The 19,961-nt window shown below is 36.9% G+C and overlaps 1 protein-coding gene across 1 annotated transcript in view; it reads left to right on the top strand.

The window, feature by feature from the left end:
• The window catches only part of STAC2 (SH3 and cysteine rich domain 2), an 816,617-nt gene that overhangs the window by 318,491 nt on the left and 478,165 nt on the right, over positions 1–19,961 (top strand). Inside the window, exons 2-3 of the mRNA XM_044055061.1 lie at positions 8,213–8,510; positions 10,564–10,661. Coding sequence (XP_043910996.1) covers positions 8,213–8,510; positions 10,564–10,661 — 396 coding nt within the window. The remainder of the gene's footprint in view (positions 1–8,212; positions 8,511–10,563; positions 10,662–19,961) is intronic.

Raw genomic sequence — 19,961 nt, 5'->3', positions numbered from 1 at the left:
GTAAGAATTGGATTTTCTTTTCCTAGTTGTTTTAATTCTGCATTTTCTTTGTAGTGCATCAATAGACATACAGTTTACTTGTGTTTGCAATTATAACCAAACTCACTACTGTTCTAATCCCCATTGTTTCTGTGCAGAGTATGGCTTTCTGGTCTACTTAATGGTATAGTCATTAACCCACCTCATTGTTTGCCTAGAGCTATGCTGATTCATTTGATATATCTCTTTCCTGACAGACTCTTCAACTCTCCTCAAAATACTTTTATTCATCACAGGCTGGAGTTCCCTGTCAATGAACTTTAAACATCTGTGAAACCGATTGGCGCATTCGCTCATAAAAGTGCTAATCAGATGTGAAATTGCACAGCACTTGCTTTAATCTGATTAACACAGTTACAGATACGAGAAAATGTATATGCTCTGGTTTCCAACTGATTATCACCTTCTGTTAAAAAGTGCTAATTAGTTTTATTAAAATGTCAGCTAATTGATGTTTCTGTTTATTAGATTATCCTTTTCTTTTTCTATCCCACCACAGCAAGACCACCCTTTTCTATTTAATCAGGTCATATTTTCAAACCATTCATATACAATTTTTACATAAAACATTCCCATAATTTTTAAACATTTTATGTTGCTTTGCATAAACTGACTAAGCAGTCTATTTTGTGTTATCTAAAAGTTATAGTGCAAAGAAGCTACTTCATATTTTGTGTAACAGTGATGGCTAGACTACTATAACCAGCTGGCAGAACAGTGTTGAAAGAATAAATGCAGTACAGTTTTAAATAAGTTTGGAATTGACTATAAACACACAATCTTAGTAAAGAGCTGGGTGTTCTGAAAGTAAATAATTTTTAGTTGTAATTATAATCGTTTAGTGACATTTCACTCCTTTTAATAGAAACCAATGAAATATTCTGGATTGCATTCATCAGTCTTGTATAATCCACATAATACTGGAATAGTGAATCACAGTTCATGAATACCTCTGCTGTTGACTCCACTGGTCATTGTTACTACTACACAAGGGGTGTGTAAAATGCCCATAGAGTTTCAGGAGTCTGTGATTCAAAAAGGACATCCCTTTATGTCCAGTGTCCTGCATTGTGGACTTGTACTTCCAAACAGTCCTGTAGCACACTACAGCATACTGGTGTGCACCTTCCATTGAGTCAGGGGCCTTGCACCAACCAGTCTAATAATGACTGGAGTCTCATCCACCCACAGCCTGGTAATGGTTGGTATATAGCACACCTCCAACCTGACATGATAGCAGTTGGTATCTTCTCCCAGCCTATCCTTTTTGCTAGCATGAAGTCTCCTCCTTGTGTTTTCCTACCTTCTGTGGCACATATTTACCCCTCCTTCTATCCCTGTTTTTTTACTAAGTGTGAAAGTTAGCACCCAACCTGCTGTCCGCATAACATGGGTATAGATGGCATATAGCCCCCTCCCCTGACTGACAGACTGCATTGCTTGCATTTCATCTGCAGGGGGCAACTGCAGTAGGAACATGCAAATGTGGAGCGTAATGGTCCTTTCTTTATCATATCTGGCGGCACTTTTAAGTGTCCTAACAATGTACTGTGTGACTGAAGTAACACTGCTGTCTGCTGCACTAAGAAGGATTAAGCCCATCGTTTTCTGTGTAGGGTGCCTGGGCAATAGATTGCAGTGTCTCAAAAACATCTTTAAAAAGGGTAAATTGACTGTTGGAGTGCTACATTTTTTTAAGCGTTGTATTTTTGATCGTTGTGGCCTGTTGAACATCTGCACCCACTTATTCCACTTCATCAACGTGATAGACGACCAAGAGGAGCTGTTCATACCTCTCAACCTCTTCATTTAAGAAATCTGGACAAAGCCAAAAATGATGGGGGGACAAAGGCCCAAAAATAGGGATATATATGAGGTACAAATCTGGGCATTCTGCTAAAATTTGGACAGCTGAAAGGTATGGAGCCGTCATTGAGGCAGCGGTCAGGGATTTTTCTTGTTACATTGCTAATGCCCTGCACATGCCTAGTTGGATGACAGTATCCCCTAGAACAAGCACATCGTGCCCATTTTTCTGTTTCCACTGGGGAAACTAGTGCATCTTGTGTGCCCAGGAGAAATGCCTTGCTCCATCCCACTATAAGAGATCAGCAGGCAGAGCTCCTTCATTGTTTCCCTTCTCATTCATCTCCAGCAGGCACCCAAGGTGCCAGTCAAATTCAGGTTGTCCAGGACATTCTTAAGGCTTTATACCTCTACACCAATGGAGCTGGCCAATGTACTGCTACGTTTTACTGTTTATCAATGTTTGATTTTATTTTACTTGGAAAAGATAAAAGATATGTTAAGTTGTGGTGGCATAATGGAGCACTGGATAGTTTTACTGACTCACTGCCACTCTTGTTTAGTTCTTGGATGTAGTGACTTCTGTGTTTATGGTGGCTTTTGTCAACACACCATTTTCTTTCCACATCCTACAGATGTGCCATAGGTGAATTGCTAATTCTCTAAACTGTGCATGCATGCACGTATGTGTATGGTGTGTGTGTTTTTGCTTGCTCATCCTATGTTAGGTTGGCATCTCATTCAGGATTAGCACACAGTCTAATGCCCTTCCCCTGAAATCTTGACTGGCACTAAGCAGGTTATCAGACAATGAATGTATACATGTATGTAGATTCACATGTATGTACATACACATGCATGTATATGTGTTTGTATGCATGTGTATGTATGTGTGTATGTATGTATTTATGAATGTGTGTGTGTGTGTGTGTGTGTGTGTGTGTGTGTGTGTGTGTGTGTGTGTGTGTGTGTGTGTGTGTGCGTGTGTTTCTGTGTTAAATTGTTCAGCAAGGCCATGTCATGGCTGATAAGGGTCTTCAGATCAGCCCTTTATCAACTTATCAAGTAAATAAACAAACAAACAAATACATAAATAAAACACACCTCCACTTTGTCTGCTAGCACCTTGGCATATTAATTATCCATACCCAAGCCTTTACAACACTGACCCTCCAGATGCATGGCTTTTGAGTTGTAGCCCTTAACTCTTTAGCCATTATTGTGATCTTGATGCCTGTAGAGTTACAACTAAAATATCTCACATTATGCTTCAAGGGGCTACTTACTAAACTACAATTCATATTATCCTTTAAAGAAATTAATGTGCTTGTTTTTTTTTTTTTTTTTGTAACGATTGTCTAATTTATTATTTTGCTTCTGATTTATTACATTATATGTAATTGTAGCCTCCTTTAAGGCTGTTTTCTTATTAGCTGTTTATTTCCTGTGCCTTCCTATAGCTATTCCACTACAGTATGGTGGAAAATCAGTATGGGGCATTAGCCATATTAAGTTAGAAATACACTTCATTCAGTTAATATCTTGCACAGGCTGGGTTTTAGGTTACATCTCTAAATAGGCAATAGCTTTCCCAAGGTCTACATAAGGAAATTTTACATTTTCAGGATACAAAGGTTCATTTCATTTCAAGCAATCAGATTCAATGAATGTTATGTTCTTATGTAATTCAAATAAGTTTTTTTTTATTTATTTATTTTTTAAACTAGAGCAGAAGAGTGATCACAACTCCTTGCACAAAAGTATTGTCTTTGAGTAGTGATCACATAACTGGGATCAAATCCCAGGATCTACAAGTACAGTATAGCTCTAGAAAAGTATATTTACTACTGTCCAAGTCCCATTTGTCTATCTGACTGCTGCTTAACCTCTGGATATTTCCTGGTTCAGTTTTCTGCTCAACCACATATTCCCTGACTGTTCCATTCAAGACAGTTCAGGACATGACCCTTTTATGGATATGACCCCATGACATCTCAGGAATTGGGCCTTATGCCATACATTGTACCTTGTACCATGGAGTAAGGATCCCACAGGTGAGTTGTGGATAATGTACCATAACCCATCCCTAATGTATTGTCTTGTCATGTTCTCTAACTGAGGGGGAATTATGTGCAATAAGGTCATCACTCCTAGTGCATGTATCCACCCACCAATTGCAGGAAATCATTGCTAGCCCTTTACAGGAGTGGCCTGTGAGGCCCCTTGTCTCAACCAGACATTACACAGGTAGCAGTTCTGCTCTAAACCTCTCCCAGGTATGGGAGAGCTATCCGTTATCAACTTCATCCAATCTGCCATCCCCAGATGACCCTGCCAGAGGAATAAGTTTGATGTTGAACTTGGGTAGCAGAGGTGCCGAGGGATGCCATATATATATGCACCATTGAACAGGGGTACTAAAGTGCAAAGTCTTTTTAAATTCAAGGATATAATTGGTATGTTAGTCAAGAAAAGCTATCTCTATTTGCAGATGATATTATTTTATACATGACAGAACCAGAAAGAGACATTATAGTGTTGTGGAACATTTTGAGCCACTTTCATATCTTTCTGGGTTAGAAAATTAATGAAGCTAAAACAAATGCAATAGTGGTAAATAATGTACCGACATATGAATTGGTTCAGCAGTATCCATATTTATGGGGACATGATAAAATGAAGTATTTAGGAGTATGGATTCAAAATTATTCTGATGTGGCAGCTAAGGATCTGTGGGAAGAAACTAAACAAAAGATAATACAAAAATTGAGAAAATGGAGGTTTTGTTATATGGATATGGATGGTAAGATGCAAGCAGTTAAAATGTTTTTAGTCCCGTTAGTCTTATACACAGGTCAGGCATCTTTTTATCAATCAGAGGAGAAGTTGTAGATAACAATTAATAAAGAGCTGAGGGACTTTATCTGGGAAGGGGAAGCTGATTCTTCCAGTAGAACAGGGCAGATTGGGATTACCCAATTTGAAGGAGTATTTTAGAGCTTCACAGTTAAGGCTTCTATACATAGCACAAGCCAGAAACTATAATTCAAAGTGTAATAGAGGGAAAGCTCAAGAAACAAGGAGAGACTGGGATTTTGGATGTAGGCCTTTAATGGGAATAACAATAATCATATAGAATAGTATATCTATAAAGTAGCAGAAAGTATTCTAAGAACTTAGGCAACATGGGAATGGAGAAAGAAGATTCTGCTGATAGAGATGAATGCAATTAGGAATATAGACAGTAGACAAGAGGGGGCTGGAATTTATTGGAGAAAACTGGCAATGGAACCAAGGTATTGGGAGTAAATAACTAGACAGGGAAAGATGGTAGAATGGGAAGATGCTAAGAATTTGTTTGAACTGCAGTTTAGAGATTGCCTTCCCTATCAAGGATTGGTATCAGAGTATAGGCAAAGAGAGATAAATAGGGGAGGTCCTAAATGGAAGAACAGAAACTGCCATTAAAAAAGGAATAAGAGGATATAAAAAATTGCATGATAACTATAAGAATCAATCAGAGGAGGTTAGAAATGATTAGGAAGAGAGATTGGATAAGCAAGTCACAAAGAAACAATGGGAGGACATATGTATGCCTCCAAAATATGCAACAAAATCTAGAAGATTTAGGATTTTTGTTTGGAAATGTTTACATATATGTTATTATACTCCAAATAGACTCCAGAAACTTTTTCCTCAGGTAGACAGCAAATGTTGGAGGTCTGATGAGGAAGAAAGAGGTATTAGGAACATATTTTCTGGGAGTGCGGTGTGTTGGCAGACTTTAAGGAGTCCATGTGGGGTGTATTGTCAGAGATGCTGGGTGGGCAGATTGGTGTGATGAGGGAGATGATTTTTCTGAGCTATGATATAGAATTGGAATTGCCTAGACATTGTCCTTGCCGTGTCTGATTATGGTGTCTGCCAAAACAGCAATTAGTAGAAAATGGAAATCAGAATCTAATCTAAACTCTACAAGAAATATTGACTATAGTAACAGAGATAAAACAACCGGAACTGAGATCTTTAGAAAAAGGGTAGGAGCAAACTACATAGGAAAAATGGGAATTGCAGGGACAATACATACAGGGAAGAAATGAGGTTTAAAAGAAGGCAGGACTTAAATGAGCTATGTAATGTTTGTCTGAAAACAATTGGTAGACAAGTGATGTATAATGTTTGCAACTGGGAGTGTGTCCGTATGGTTTGTGATATAAAATGCTTGCAACTAGGATTGTGTCTGTGTGGATTGTTTTCATTTACAAAATGTATGATTGTCTATTTCTTAAGTGATGGTTTAATAAAGATGTTTCTTGTTTTAAAAAAGGCAGGGATTGAATAATTTATGTAATGCTTAGGTTATATTTATATAAATGTAAATTTGCCTGTGTCACAAGTGATAATTCATTAAAGGTGTTTAAAAATAAAATAAACTGGACTAAGGTTCACTTGCAAAAAAAGTGCAAGCCATTTTGCTGACTGTCATTATAGATACAACTAGCACAAGTGTAAAACCTGACAGAATTTTGATCACTTATCAGGGCTGGATCCTGCAAATACAGTCTTGTTTTATTCACCTGTATAGCCAACACCAGGAGTTAGGAGTTCCAGATTGGTTTCATTTCCTTCCAAAATCTGAAACTGTAACAGAAGATACTCTTGAAAATCAAGTGAAGAGGAACAATGTCCAAGCAAACAGGTTACCTGAAATCCTGAAGCGCGTTTGTTGAAGTCCCTTTTTCAGTAGATTGTATGTACAATTTCAACAAGTTCAAGTTGATTTAAAGAAGATCTGTGATAAGTAGGCATTCCCTTTATATTCCTCCCAGACCTTTCCATCCAGGTTAATGAGGCTGGGTTGCTCAGGGTTGCTCCATATCTTTCTTACTAGTTGAATAAAACATATTTCAGCTATATCTAATCATATAAAGGTAAAGGAATGAAAGACTGCATTGTGTATCCAGAAAAACCTTTAACTTTTTTAATTTTTGAGCTTAATTTGAGTTGCAGATCTGTCAATCACTTTATTAGGCAGTGGAGTTTAATGTGAAATGAAAATCTGATATTTTAAGGGGTTAGATGGAGTTTTTCCAATAATGGGATAACAGTCTACACCAGAAGTATACTAGACTACATGATTATTCAGGATAAAAACAGTCTAGAAATGCTGTAGGACCAGTAAACCTAAACTGTCAAGCTACTCTGAAATGAAGACCGTACTATTGCACTGCATACTGTAGTCCTTGTTGGTGATGTGCCCTCGAATAGGCCTTTAACCACATGTATAATTATTCAATTATGAATTTATTCACTTTCAGCAGTTTTATAGGGTGATTTTTTCAAATTGACTTTGGTACCTTTTTGTATAAATCTGATAATTTTCAGCTCACTAAATGTAGTTCACTTGTACTTCATTCCTGTTCGGTTTGTTGTCAACATCAAGATGGTATGACAGTTCTATTTTACAGGCTGCATCAGTCTTGGTACATTGAGGGAATGAGCTTGTCATGCATGAAACTTTCCATCTTGTTTACATCAGCACTGTTAAGAGTTGTGGCTATTCTTGGCAAGTTTGTAGAGATGTTTTCCCTTTGCCTAGTGTTCCTGCCACTACAGCAAACTAAATCCAGCTACTGTGGCATTGTCGAATAGTTCCTCCTCATTCTTTTACTTTTGTATCCTGCATGATGGTTGTTAGGCTCACTGTCAGAAAATAGTCTTACAAAAACACACCTACACACACATACACACACACACACACACACACACACACACACACACTTGCAATCATCATATTTTAGGTTGTGATCACCTTTTCCCCCTCTAGGCATATGTTGGTTGGAATTGCAAACCATTTTTACTCTGGTTTCATAAATGCCATCACAGAATGACTGAGTTCATCTGCCTTTTTTTTTTTTTTTTGTTTTTTTACTTATTTTGTGGTCTAGTACCCTCCGAAGATACAAGCCTGCATTTGCCAAGGGACGTATTCCCCCATGTACTATATGAAAGAGCTGTTCTACTACAGTAAATCCTTCTTCTGTTAGCAACTCCAAATAAATGTAATATGTTGCTTAGCTGGTATTTACAAACTAAAACAAGCAAAGTGGAAAAGAAGCAAACTCTGAAGTGTTTCTGTGGTATAACATAAGTAAGGTATTAATTATATTAATAATGATAGTGTCAGTGATTTTGCATTGTTTTCTAATTAATTTTGTATCTGAGTATACTAGTACTGTTATGAATATTATATTGAAAGGGAACTTTTCAGCATCAGGAGAGTAAAGGAGCGCACTCCTTTGTAACTGAGATTGACTGCTGAAAATAAGGCTTGTGGTACTGTTTAAAATGACTTTCTATTTTTCAGTTACAGAAGCTGAAACGTTCCCTTTCCTTGAAGACCATCTTGAGGAGCAAAAGTGTTGAGAACTTTTTTGTGCGATCCAACAGTGACATGAAGATTCCCTCTGAGGTGCTCCTCAGTCCTCCAACGCCCCCACCTCCATCTCCACCAACTCTTCATCCTGAGACTGTACCTGCTGAACAAACATCAGGAACACTACATAAACCTCTCGCACCCCTAAAGCCAATGAGGACACACAGCTTTCAAGAGTACGTCTTCAAAAAGCCTACATATTGTGAGCTCTGCCATCACATGATTGTAGGTGGGTTTAGTGCCTGCTGGGCTCCGCCTTCCTTAATGTGCATGAATAACATTGCATGTGACACAAATATATAAGCAGTGGCGTTATACAACAAAATTATGCTGTCCTTCAGAAGAACGTATACATTTCATGCTGTTATATTTCTAGACAGTAGTCATCCTAGCAAGTAGAAAAAGTTGAATTTATTCCAGATTGTCTTGTTGTGATGATTACATTATTTATGACTTGTAATCTTCAGTAACAGAGAAATAATAATTTAAGTACACAGGAAGTAATAACCATAAGGTTGAACAACAGCATGCCACAGTGTTAAGCCAAAAAAGTGAAAAAAAGATTGGCTTTTATCTTAATTAGGTAGGGCAGCAGCTGTGACTTCAAGTGACTATAATTCATACCTTGTACAGTGTTACTGCAATTGTAAAATGCATTTCCTTTAGTAAATATAATGTAGTTTAAAATATGTGTATCTTAGATATGCTTTTTCCTGCTGAAATACTAGACTATTTCAGAAATGTCACGTCACTTCAGAACCAAAAGTTGTTCATCCTTTATCAATGAAAAATACAGTCAATAATACAACCAACTGTACATGTTAAATTATATCAAACATTCATTGATCATAGGTAGCATTATTAAAGCTGATAAAACTTATATAATATTTTTACAGATTTGGGGTTGGGTAACACAAAATAATTCTGTTACCATAAATGTGTTTCTTAAAAACATTTTACAAGGGAAGGGGTATTTCAAAATCATGCTACTACATAATGTGCAAAAATGTTTATACACGTGCGTATATACACACACACACACACACACACACACACACACACACACACACACACACACACACACACACACACACACACACACACTGTGAATGTTTAATGAATGAACCAATGGATTTGTAAAAGAATTAGCTGCAACATTACACTGGTCTAGTGGTTAGCGTCTACAGCGCTATAAACTGCACACAAGACTAATGATTATAGACAAGTAGCTAATATAGCAATAACCCACGCCTGGGTGTGGGTAATGCTAAATTTACCCACGGTTGGCGTGGTTTGGTCCCGAGGGCGCCGAGGGACCAACCAAAGCCAACCATGGGTAATTTAGCATTACCCACACCCAGAAGTGGGTTATTGCTATTATACCATGACATTATTTAAGAAAAGAAACTGTTACTTTTCTTAAATAATGGCATAGTATAATGCCTGTTTACTGCCCTTCCGCAGATGTCTGGCATCCACGGCAGTTCTGATGTACTGCGCGCCTGCGCAGTACATCAGCTGTGGGCAAAAGCAACGGAGAAAGCAAGATCTCCGTTGCTTTTTATGTCTCGCTATGTTAAATGAGTTTAACATAGCGAGACAGTTTTAAAATAAGCAACGGACATCTCCGTTGCTTATTTTAAAACTGTCTTGCTATGTTAAACTCATTTAACATAGCGAGACACTAAAAAAAGCAATGGAGATCTTGCTTTCTCCGTTGCTTTTTAACACTGCTCGCTATGTTAAAGGGGTTTAACATGGCGAGACAGCTTTAAAATAAGCAACGGAGATCTCCGTTGCTTATTTTAAAGCTGTCTCGCTATGTTAAACCCATTTAACATAGCGAGACAGTGTTTAAAAAAAACGAGTTATACTAATGGAAAAAAGTCCGGGCGACCGAACCTTTTTCCATTAGTATAACTCGATTTACAACGGGCACGCTGGCCAATCAGCGTGCATGTTTTGGGGGGATCATGGTATAATAAGTACTAGAGCACAATGAATTTTTGGAAACAAAAATCTGAATTACAGTATAAGTCATTTCAGTAAGTACATTTAAATTAGGCTGCAAGGAAATCCTATAGCATATGGTGAAGTTTAGTTTTTATCCATTTATCTCAGTATGAAATGTGCTGTAGCATGAGTCATTTTATTATTCTGTAATAAGACAATACACTGAAATCATGTTTAAAGTGTTCTAATATTTGGTACCTTTGTTTTATTTATTACATACCGCATTGTGCTGAATATAGAAAAGAATCTGAAAATGTGTATTCTTTTAGGAAACTCGAAGCAAGGCCTGAGGTGCAAGACATGTAAAGTCAGTGTCCACTTATGGTGTTCAGAAGAAATATCTCACCAACAATGTACAGGCAAGGTGGTATGTATTGTTTAGACCATACAATATATATATATATCTGCTGATGTGCATGTTATTTTTACTTTACAATGAAATCAGAGACACTGCAGAATAAACAAGAAAGATAGCAACACAGTATCAGAAGCCTGTTTGTGGCACAAGAAATATGAAAGGAAAGCAGAGTCAGTTAGATAAAGTTGTTGAATTTTAGGTACAGAAACTAGATCTCATCTTGACTAAACAGCACAGTGTCAGGCTTCTGTTATCCAGATCTGTGATTTTCTTATATGTTTAACATGTTTACATACTAAAAACATAACACAGCACACATCAACACTGAAAAGAGTGATCATAAAACTGCAATCAATCATATATGCACTAAACTTTAACCTTGCTCTAAAACTTTACTAATGTTTTGCTGAGGGATTTGTGGGTTGCTGCACACTCCACTACATACACAGACCCCAAAATGACGTGTGTCTTGGAGGAAGAGGAATTACTACAGTCTCAGACTTAGTATAGCAATTGTAGTGATTGCTGAGCACACTTTAGAATGTTGACCACTAGTGCACTGCATTGCACAAGCATCCTTTTGAACATTCTCACTATTTCTGTACATTTGCATTTGTAAAAATTGAGTTCTAATTTATCACAACTTACTAATGCCTTACTGTAGTATAGAATACAATATAGACGTTAAAAAATAACATTGGCTCGCATTTGGGACTTGAACCCAAGACCAAGAACATAACTTGCTGGTGTCTGAGTCACTGGACCACCAAGAGCCTCTGGACAGATAGGTATTGAGGGTTATGTGATGATAAATATTTCCTTTACAGATGACCTTTTTCAGAAAATGTTCTTAAACTTCTGACTATGTTGGGCAAGTGTCACTGTCAGTATGTAAATGACTGCATCCCCAAAATGATTGGATAAATTCTCATGGCTTTTTGAGAAAATGTTACTGGGAAAAATGAAAACTCCCTAAGAATCTATTTATAGTTTCAGAGGCAAAAGAGCTGCATTTTGATGTTTAATTAAAATTAATGTCATTTTTGTGCTACATTTAAAGGAATAAAAATGCTGCTTTTATGTAAAAATTAGTATTTTTGGCTTGAAGTCAGACCGACATTTAATGTTTGGTAGAATTTATATTTGTTAATCTGAAGAGAACTGAAAGCCGTGCTTTTATATTAAACTGAGGATTTAATAAATTTTACAGTTTGTCAATTCTGACTCCCTGACCTGAATTTGACACTACCTTCAAGTGTCAAAATGTCTATATTGCTTCAAGGAATTCTTATAAAACTTCTCTGGACAACAGATGTCAATAATCAGCCTTCTATGGTACATTGTGTGAACCAATAGTTATAACGTAAAGGAGAAAGGTCATCCTAGATATGTGGATGTTTTTCTGATCAAGTAAATTACGATTTTTGCTATAACATTTGAACTTGGATAAAATAACTTTTCTGAGAAATAAGTATTTTTAGTTTTAATTTCTTAACAGTATACCAACACTATGATTCAGGTATGTTTGAAATTCTCAGCTACCCAGCTAGAAAAGAAATATTAAAATATTTGTTGTGACATGGATGGCAAAAAATGTAGCCAATGAGTTATCTGGACCTACTGGTGGTATCTAGCAATACAGAACAATACTTCTGAAATTGTTTGAAATTTTCTGGCAAATTTCAAAGAAAATGTTACAGTTCTCAGCTACAGATTGTATTTAGTTTGTAATCTCATTTCTAGAGGCACAACTCAATGTATATTATCTTACTATGTGGTAGCACAGATGAGTCTAAGTATGAAGTGGCAAGTATAAATCCACACCTTCCCCCCTTAAACCTGAGCTCATGATACACCAACACCTTGGTTGGTCACTGAGGAAGAAAATTGACAACACCCAGGTAAGAGAAATAGGGTTAAATACGGAAACTAGAGAAGGTGAGGTTTTAGCAGATATGTTTTGAGAGAGCTGAAGATGATCCAAATTGAATAAAAAGCTTATTTAAGATAAAGCTAAATGAAAATGGTGTCATATACCAATGATAATTGGATAGAGGGTTGAGCTTAGTGCAAGTATGGATCTATCTGTGGTTGATTATGGCTTCAGAATGGCTATTCAAATTCGTTAACGAGACTTGAATTACATCAGTCAAGACTTTGGAGAGAGAGTATAAATAAGTGGGACCCTGGTCCAAGCAGATGATATTCAACTTAGAGTGGGATGAAGGGGACTGCCGCTCCATGTTAGGGCGTATGATCAGCAGATGCCATGCTGATCCGATCAGTCATTTTTGTTCTCTGTGTGTAGCATAAACTATAAAAGCTGCTTGCTAGAAATGCAGCAACTAGTATGCTACAATTTAAAAGGATACAAAAGTTTTTTTTTTTTTTTTTTGTGCTTCATCTCACAGTTGAGGAGCTCAGATCTTGAAAACCACATCTGGCTAGGTTCTCAAATAATGAATGCCAGACTGGGGAATAGATCTTTTTTTTGTCCTACTCCGCTTGAAGTTGAGGAACAGAATGGATGTGGTTGAGATGGCTAGCTCCTTAAATGAGAAGCACTACATTGACAAAATAACCTCTTTGTTTTTCATTTCTGTTCTTCAGCTTAAAGTTTAGGGGTAGGGGCCTCAAATCACTGGATGGCAATGGGAGTCAGAATACCTAGCAGCAACCCTTATCCAAGTTATTCAGGCAAGCATGGGAAAAATGAAACTTCAAACACAGTGCAATACTTAAATCATTATGTTACAGTGTAGGTTCATATTGGAAGTTTGGGATATTACTGTAGCAGATTACTCCAGAGTTATCCCATGCCCTGGAAGATTTAATTATATGACAAAAGGAGTGATTTATATAGCCTTCTTTACCTCCTATTCTGCATATTATGTGGGCAAAATGAAAACAAATGTATAGAAACAGGTTTACGAGCATGTTATGGCTGTAACACATTGTTTAAATATGCTATGTCTTGTGGTAATTTTAGGAAATCTAAGTTTTTTATCATGGACCTAGTCAACAAAGATCCTGGAGTGGGGTGATTGGGAGAGCACATTATTGTATAAAGAAATAATACAGCAGATTCAATTAAATTCTGTGGTGTTTCCAGGTTTAAATGGATCCGTTCCATTCAACCAGCTTTTTTATAAATGCACATTTTTTGTGAATGTATTTAAATGTTGGAAATTGTATCTTGTAATTAATTCTGATGAGGTCCAAAAGGAAACTGGACAAATGTACTAATATTTTTTTTAGTGTGTGTGTGTGTGTGTGTGTGTGTGTGTGTGTGTGTGTGTGTGTGTGTGTGTGTGTGCCACTTCTTTGTGCATACACACCTGGCCAACCTTGTTTTTCTGTTTTTAGTTGAATTAGAACTGAGTGATGACTACTGGTTCTGTCATCCTGGAGGGGAGGGAAGTGGTCCATGGTGAAGACACCTACAGGTAAGAATGGATACAGCACCAGTGGAATTCAAGCCTACAGAGAATGGGGTCTATATTACGAAATCAAAAACCTGTTTCAGCGAATACCACAACACCGACATACATAGCCCGAACCGCAAATACACCAAACCCCCTAAACCGCGAAATTTAAAATCTCGAATCGTCATAGTCGGCCAACACCACCACTCGCTACATACTACGTACCCAAACATAATAAATGAAACACACACATACACTAACCAAACCCTACTTCTAACCCTACACTAAAGCTTACATACATTGCTATCTATGCACTTACCTTAACCTGCACCCTAACCCTAAGGTCCTTAACTATCGCACACTTACCCTACAGACATATTCCCAAACAAAACAAATAATCCACACACATACACTTAACAAAACCCTACTTCTAACCCTACACTAAACCTTGCATACATTACCTATCTATGCACTTACCTTAACCCGCACATTAACCCAAAGGTCCATAACTATCGCAGACTTACCTTACGGAGCTATACCGCAGATGGGCCAACCATGACAGTTCGACATTTCATGTTTCACGGTTTTGGACGTTCGCTGTTACCGTAGTTCATGCTATAGGTGTTGCTCAGTTCAGATTCACTGAAACGGGTTTTCAGTCTCATAATATAGACCCAGAGAATCTACTGCCAAAGCGGCTGGGCTGACCATTTTGGAAAGAAACACACAACTTGCCCATAGCCTGCAGACCTATACTCTAGTGAGGTTCCACAAGACGTAGGGGCTTCTAGGTGAAAGGGGAGTCTACTTGTGCTGTCATACTGGTCCCCTCCTGGACACTCATTTTTGCCTCTCCAGGAAAGCAAATGAGCTGATTAGGCTCTCCAGCCAGAGATTGAATGGACTGAAGGGCTATTGCCTGGGTTGGAAGAAGCTTGTTTTGGTTCTCAAAAGAATAATGAACAGATTGGATAAAGGAAGATGAGCCACTGGACAAGGCCTGGTAAATAGTAAAACAAATAAATAAAAAATAAAGGAATAATAAGGGGTGATGCTCTTGGGTTATTGGAATAGTCAGGATGATATTAAGTTATATTGGATGGCTTGATGGGAAGTATTTAAGCAGGATCGTCTGCATTATTTTCTGCATGAAAAAAGGAGCATGTTACCAAAATAATAAGATTCAAGAGCTAGAGACAGAAACTGACTATTCAGAAAACACCAATAAGTCAGGGTAGGGGGTGTCATTAAAGGGTATAATTAAATAGTCTGAAAATAATTAAATGGTTGATGGAAACTTGACCAGCATATTTTTAAAGTAAAATTAAAGATCAGACTTATCAGGGATTTCCTGTTGGGTTGTTGGAATAGATAGAATAACACTAAATATCTTACAGGATTTCATGAGATACATTTAAGCAGGACCTTTTATACTTTTTCTGTATTATAAAGGAAAAAAATTACAGGAAGAAAGAATTAAGTTCTGAGAGCTTGGCATAGAAGTATTATTTTATTTTTTTATTTTATTTTACATTTGATTACTGGGAAGTCCAACTGGACAAAAATCCTTCTTCAGCAGAAGCCTGGAAAGCTCCACATTTAACATGTAGCAATGATTATAATTACAAATACAAGTTTTGCATATACATGGCATGACATTTGTGTTATAAATATAACATTGGATAAAATGCATTCTTATAAATATTCTTATTAATGACATTGTTGCATAGTCTAGTACAGGAAGAGAGAGCATGATTCTTAAAATGAAGTGAAGAAATCTATCAGGAAAATGAGTGACTTATAGAATGTAAACCAGGTATTACTAATAGCAATCAGTGGGTGAGGAATTTTCATAGATGTACTACATTGACTGATAGCCTGTAATAGGGGGAGATATAGTAGAGGATAGATACCAAAACATAATTGCAACTTAAGGAGAATAGTTTTACTATAGTCCCCTCAAAAGGACCATACTTAGTACCTCATTACACCTCTCTCTCCAATGTGTCTATTATGCATTTGCATAATTTTATACAAACAAATTTTTGTTATTGTTGACCTATTGAACTATAACAATGTAAAATTGTTACTTAGCTTCTTTTTAATGCAACTATAACTTTATGCATGTAACTCAACATATGTGAATCTTTTTTCTATAACTGCTATTATATCAATATTGTTTAAAATTGTACTTGTTTAAAATGTACTACTTGAGCTTTTCTCCTCGAGTCTCCACTGAAAATGGGCCACAAGCCCAGTTGGACAAACCCGGTTAACAAATATCAATACATAAATAAATAAATAAAATAAATATAGTCCTTGAATACGCACTTTAGATTGTAATAAGAATGGTCAGAAGTATATTGAAAGGTGAGATGTGATTTGATTTATGTGATGAACTAGTATTATGTAGAGAAAGAGTTTAGAGTAAATAGGACATAGCATTGGAATTCTTTTTACCCAGGATTTGTACAGGAGACTATAGGTATTTGTACAGGAGACAAGTAGACTATAGCTCTGTCTGTTTCTGACCAAGTATTTTCACCCTTCGACATGTCCAACCAACTTTTTTAAGTTGGCATTATATAGAAATGTGTTGACCTGTTTGTGCTATTCCATCAAGGTTAATAACCTTTCAGACTACATTTTTTATAAAAGGCTAGAGGGGTTTTATTTATATTTACCATATCAATTCCCCTACCCCCTTTCCTTGAGTGGACTGCTGTTACACCATTTGGTGCACTTTTTGCTTCAATTTCTAGGACAGAACTATCCCTGTCTTTTTACATGAGGACAAATTCTTGTTGCTGTTTTGAGATACATGATAGCTAACCATAGTTTTTCTATCTGGGTCCCTAAACCTAGTTACTTTGCACATTTTCCACCCATTTAGTCATTCTTCCCATAAGTCTTTTACTGATATTTCTCATTGGTATCGAACAATCCCCCCAGCAATCTTGCAAAGGCTCAGGGCATAATATCTGAAATATTCCTGCCAAAATAATGATTATAAAGAACTGACAGAATTATTATGTTTAAAGTCGGGTACTCCTTGGACAATGAAGTGCTTTGCTTCCTTGTCCAGAAAGATTAAAGGATCTTTCCATCAGTTATTCTTAGGCAAACTATAACTGATATACTGCTGTGAAATCTGTAGTTTATCTACAGTTGATTTCTGTATCCTTTATACCCACACTCAGTCCTGGAAATCTCCAAGACATATCTGAATGATTTCCTGCCTATAATACTGCATTAAAATATATATACATATACTTGTGTGTCCCTTCCATGGAACATTTAGTCCCAGTTCCTTAGTAACATGCAACAAAGTCAGTTCAGCTTTCATTTCATCTTTCCACACTGGATTAAATCTACAATGGTGCTGAAAAGGGAAATATCAAAATCCAATTCCCACACGAATAAAGTTTGCAAGCCCACTTCTGCTGGTTTATGCTTTAAAACATAACAGAAAATATAGGCTAGTCTTCATTTTGGTCATATGGGGAACCAGAAATCCAAATTCCCATTGTGCACTAATAAAAGTACCAGTTTGTTAGAAGTGCAAGCTAAGCTCTTAAGAACATACCCTTTCGACATTGGAGAAAAACACCACACTTCCGTTTTACTAAAATTTAAATATGAAGTGATATCTTATCTCTTAACCAAACAATGTAGGCCTGTTACAATTAAAGTTGCATGTTGTAACATAGACCAGTAAAGTTCATAACTTTATACTGAGATCTGATCTAAATATGTTTGTCAGCTACAGTTCATAGTCTATATTAGAGCAAACAGTTTTGCTTGAGAAAAAGAAAACACACAAGAGTCAAGTCTGATAGACACTTACAAATCACAATCTGGTCCCTAGTTTCAGTTGTACCAACACTTTAAATCACATTCAAAATGGCAACAAATATATCTCACTTGCCTTGCTTTTGCTTGTCCCCCCCTGTTTTTGGGCATTCTTTCCTTTTAACCTGTTAGAGTCCTACTTTGACCTTGTACCCTGATATTTTTTGAATTCTTGATACAATAGACATCTTGTTGGAACCTTGAGGTTCATCTTTCTGGTCAGGTAACTGCATCTCTATATCATCATTGGCTTCCTGGGGAAAAGATTCAGATCTATTGTTGAGGGCTATTTGTGATGCCCCTTGCATGTATCTAAAGATTCTTTGAAAGATGTACCCATTTCACCCTTTGTAGGTCTTGACTGGATGTCAGTATATTCCCCACGTTGTGTATAGATTGTAGAGCATTCTTCTGTATTTATAGTTATTGTTTGTAAATGTTATGATTGGCTAGACTCGTATTAAACCTTTTTTTCACCAACAGATATTGCAAAAAGTCATGGCTGAATCAGGGGTCACATACAATTTCATCCTGTACTCCCAATTTATCAGCAAGCCTGCTTGACTATCATTTGCAAATACTGTTAGCATTGCATAATGTTCTAACTTTAGAGACAGCTTCCTCTTCTTCAGGGCTACTAAGGCAAACTCTTAGAATAGGAATACAGAGTGTCATGCCACCGAGAAAAGGAGCCCTTCCATACCAGCTTTCAGTAGTGATTCCTTACCGCTGGAGTTAACTGGCTTTAAAACTACTTGCCTACTTACCTTGGTTTGAAATCACTACATCTTACTGATAAGAGGGTTGTAGTGCACTCTTTAATTTTGTTAGAGGCTGGTAAGATTTAGTTCTATATCTTTTAGAAGGTGAAATTGTAAATAAGGGACTAAATTTGTGCCCTCAAAGTCTTCATTTCATCATGTGAGTTGAAGGTTTTACTACCCAATTCTGAAAATTATAACAGGTTTATTTATTTGGAGGGACAATAATACAAGATTTCTGACCAAATTGGGAGTAGAAACAGGGCTCATTCTAGTCAAGTACGCCTAGAGCTGCATCTCCAGCTGCACTGTTATTAATCTGGCTCTGACACCACTACTAGTAGTTTTTCAGGTCTTCTATATTTCCCTGCAAGGCCAGGATCTTGGTGTGATATTCCTAACTGACAGCATGGTATTCAGTTACCTACATGGTGTGGTTTGTAACCTCTGACTCTAGATACACCACTTTATCATTCATACATGCAATCAGTTCTTTATATTTCCTTCTCTCTCTCTGTCTTTCTCTCTCTCTCTCTCCTCTGTCTCTCTCTCTCTCGCTCTTTGTCTCCCTTGACTGGTACGTTATAGTGCTTGTATGATTAATAAGAGAGCTGCTCCATCTTCCTCTGTAGGCCAGCTTAGCTGTTTTGATGTTGCAGACACACTAATGCCTTTTGTTAAACCACCCTGATACAAATTTGCACCCCAGAATTTCCACAGTTGTCCATAGATACAAACTTAACAAAACTCACAGAGTGTGATTTATTGTCCCAGTTAGTGGAGCTGTGCTGGATAGTGTAATAAAAACATAGATAATCCAAACTGGACTAATTTGCTGCTGAATGCACTATACTGCACAATTGAAAATTATAAATAAAAAAATAGCTTTTGGTCAAATGGATGTTTCAGATCCCAAAACTGTCCAGGTTAAAATTAGTAACAGTTAAATAGCAGTGAAAACTAGCTTACCATTGAAACTTCAGATATAAAAATAAGAGTTAAGTTCTTGATACTTTAAAGGTATAGCTTGAAAAAAATGTTTACATTTATATTCAGGCTAACTAAAGCACTTTACAATGAGAGAGAGATTTTCATTTATGCACAGATCACATGATTCCCTGAGTATAATCTGCTGGTTTGTTTCATGCAGTAGGTTTCATTTTTCTCCAGTTTAATGTGTGTTTAGTGCTGAAATCAGACTCTTGAATTTACATAGCTTCGTCTGTCTTATTGTCTCACATTCTAGGTTAATACATTCCACATACAGATCT

The sequence above is a fragment of the Protopterus annectens genome, chromosome 13.part0, assembly GCF_019279795.1.
Source record: "Protopterus annectens isolate FY-2018-M chromosome 13.part0, PAN1.0, whole genome shotgun sequence".
In the NCBI taxonomy this organism is placed as follows: domain Eukaryota; kingdom Metazoa; phylum Chordata; order Ceratodontiformes; family Protopteridae; genus Protopterus; species Protopterus annectens.
This window is presented reverse-complemented; position numbering and strand designations above follow the sequence as displayed.